General features: G+C 39.8%; 1 protein-coding gene across 1 annotated transcript in view; it reads right to left on the reverse strand.

The window, feature by feature from the left end:
• Window positions 1-2809, reverse strand: part of ABCB1 (ATP binding cassette subfamily B member 1) — a 79010-nt gene that overhangs the window by 55911 nt on the left and 20290 nt on the right. The window contains exon 5 of the mRNA XM_006779165.2: window positions 943-994. Within this exon, the coding sequence (XP_006779228.1) occupies window positions 943-994 (52 nt within the window). The remainder of the gene's footprint in view (window positions 1-942; window positions 995-2809) is intronic.

Here is a 2809-nt window from a genome sequence, read left to right on the forward strand (position 1 = left end):
GCTACACTTGGTCATTTACAATGTCTATCAGGGGAGATTCAATTCCAATATTAAATTTTAGTTAATAGGTAACTCAATGATTAATTATTATCTAAGTGTGAACGATCTAGCAAGACAAAGCTAAAAAGAAATCCTATTTAACAAGTAGAACTCATGCTTTGAAAATCAGTGAATGTATTTTAACTGTCAGTCTATGATTACTCAAATAAATATATTTATGTTTAAGACTTTACAAGGTGATTATAGGACAGTTTTATTTTCCCCAATATTAAATTTCCCATATGAATATTGGAAGTACTTGCTTCTCATCTTTCAATAAATGATCAAGCATTTCCATTCTCTTCAAATCTACCAGATCGCTTATAGGATAATGTGGAATTATCTTCTGATTCATCAACTCATGCCTTTGGACATCTTTTATAACCTGTTCTTGGGCACAAACTTCAAGATACGTAAGTCATTAACAAAAGCTTCCCTGAGGTGAGTTAAGGTAAAAGTGATTATATTTATTCTGGGATATTTTGTTTAATTGTTTAGGATTACATGCTGTGTTTTTAAAAAATCCTGTTGACTGATCTCATTATTACCTCATTATTGAAAACATCCCGGAAGCTAACTAATAATTACAAAGCTATTGAAATCAATGTGATTCTTAATTGATTCTACATTTCAAAAGGCCACTTTGAAATCTTATTGCCCTGTATATGTATTCTATATTTACCAATGCATATGTAAATCTAATCTAGACTTACTAGTAACTCTATATCTTATGCAGCTAATCATTTTCTTAAAAAAATTCTGCATTATATCCTCCTAGAAAACTAACAATAGTATTGTTCTCCTCAAAACTGTAAATTTTTATTAAATGCAAACTTTTAAACATTGCCACAATCACTCTAGATACAGAAAAGCTTTACAAGAGTAAGGAAAATGTCAAATTACTTGGTCATGTCCTTCTCCAGCTTTTCGTAGGGATCTGTAATGTTGAGCATACCTAGATCACCACAGACAAAAAAAAAAAAATACCATTATGTCTCTTTGTTCCTCCATTAAAAATAAGCATACAAAAATGAATCACATTTGTGTTACTTAACAACTTACACAAAAAAATGGCTCAAACTGATTCAGTTTTAATTGTGTGTAAACATTACAGCATCCATTCAAATCCTTCACTGCTGGCCATGTGCAACAATCACACACACACACACGCACACACACACAAATTCACAAACACACATACTTCACTAGAAGCAGGTCTGGGTAGTCTTATGGATCATTTCCCATGGACCTGTGTTCAAAATAAGACAGTTGAAGCTATGATGGCTCCCAGTATAACCAATTTATACTCAAAGATGACAGGAAAAAGTCTTTCTAGGGTCTCTGTCCTGATAAATAAATATCAGTGCAGACTTGACACCAAAGCACTTAGTATTTAAAATCTAACACTGCATTTTTCCAGTTTTTATTTTTATTTACAATATATAAAATGCAAAGGATAATGTAATAAACACCAGTGAGCTTATCACATAGTATTAGCAAATGTTGACACTGTTGGACACTAAAACTTTAATACCCCACCTCCACCAACACACATGATAATCACTATTTGATATTTGGTGTATATTTTTTCATGTTTTCTTCTCTGAATACATGTATACAGATACACAAACACATATACAAGCTTATTTTTTAAATAGAATTACAGTCCATATTCAGTGGCCAATTTTCCATGTCAGTATGTGTGTTTATATGTGTATCTCTATTTTTTCAAAATTACATCTATTTTAATTGTTTCCAATATTTTACTGTTATAAGCAATGCTGCATTAAACATAGTTATACACACACATATGAATACATGGTATATATTTTTATAGAATAAATGAAATAATCAAGATTGCTGGACCATTGGGTAGGCACACCTTTAATCTTATAATAACTTAAAAAGTTATGTTATAATATAACTAGAGGCCCATTGCATGAAATTTGTGCATGGGTGTGTTCCCTAGGCCTGACTGTCGATTGAAGCACGGGAATCTGGTGTGGAAGGGAAGGTCCCAGCTGACTTCTGGACACTGGGCAGCACCTGGGCCCCCGGGTCCCCGTGCATTCCCCTTTGCCTGAGTCATCAGGCCCCTGCCAGGCTCCCTCAGTTCCTGGGAGCTGGGCGGCAGCCCTGTGCCCCCACTGCTGCCTCTGGTCACCATCTGAGTGGCGATCAGCAGGGCAATTGGGCCCCACTCGCATCTGCCTTGGCCTGGCGCCGCCCACCATCCCACTTGCTCTACCATTCCACCACAGTCCCACTCTTGTTGGTGCCCACTGGGGCTGGCAGTGCCTCCACTGCTGCCCACTGCCAGCACAGCGTTGCTGACACCTGCCATGTTCCACGCAGCCCCTGGAGGTCAGTGCACATCACAGTGAGTGGTCAAACTCCCAGTTGAACTCCTCCGGGTCAAGGGGACAATTAGCATATTACCCTTTTATTATAGTACTAGAGGCCCAGTGCACAAAAATTTGTGCATGGGGGGGGTCCCCCTCAGTCCGGCCTGTGCCCTCTCGCAGTCTGGGACCCCATCAGGAGATGACCACCTGCTGACTTAGGCCTGCTCCCCAGGGGATTGGGCCCAAGCTGGCAGTCAGACATCTCTCTGGCAGCCTGGGAGCCCTCAGGGGATGTCCACTTACCAGCAGACCTAAGATGCAGTTGGACATCCTTAGTGCTGCTGAGGAGGCCAGAGAAGCTCCCGCCACCACCACTGTGCTGGCAGCCATCAGCCTGGCTTGTGGCTGGGGAGCGCTCCCCCCGT

Source organism: Myotis davidii, unplaced genomic scaffold (genome assembly GCF_000327345.1).
Source record: "Myotis davidii unplaced genomic scaffold, ASM32734v1 scaffold187, whole genome shotgun sequence".
Classification (NCBI taxonomy): Eukaryota; Metazoa; Chordata; class Mammalia; order Chiroptera; family Vespertilionidae; genus Myotis; species Myotis davidii.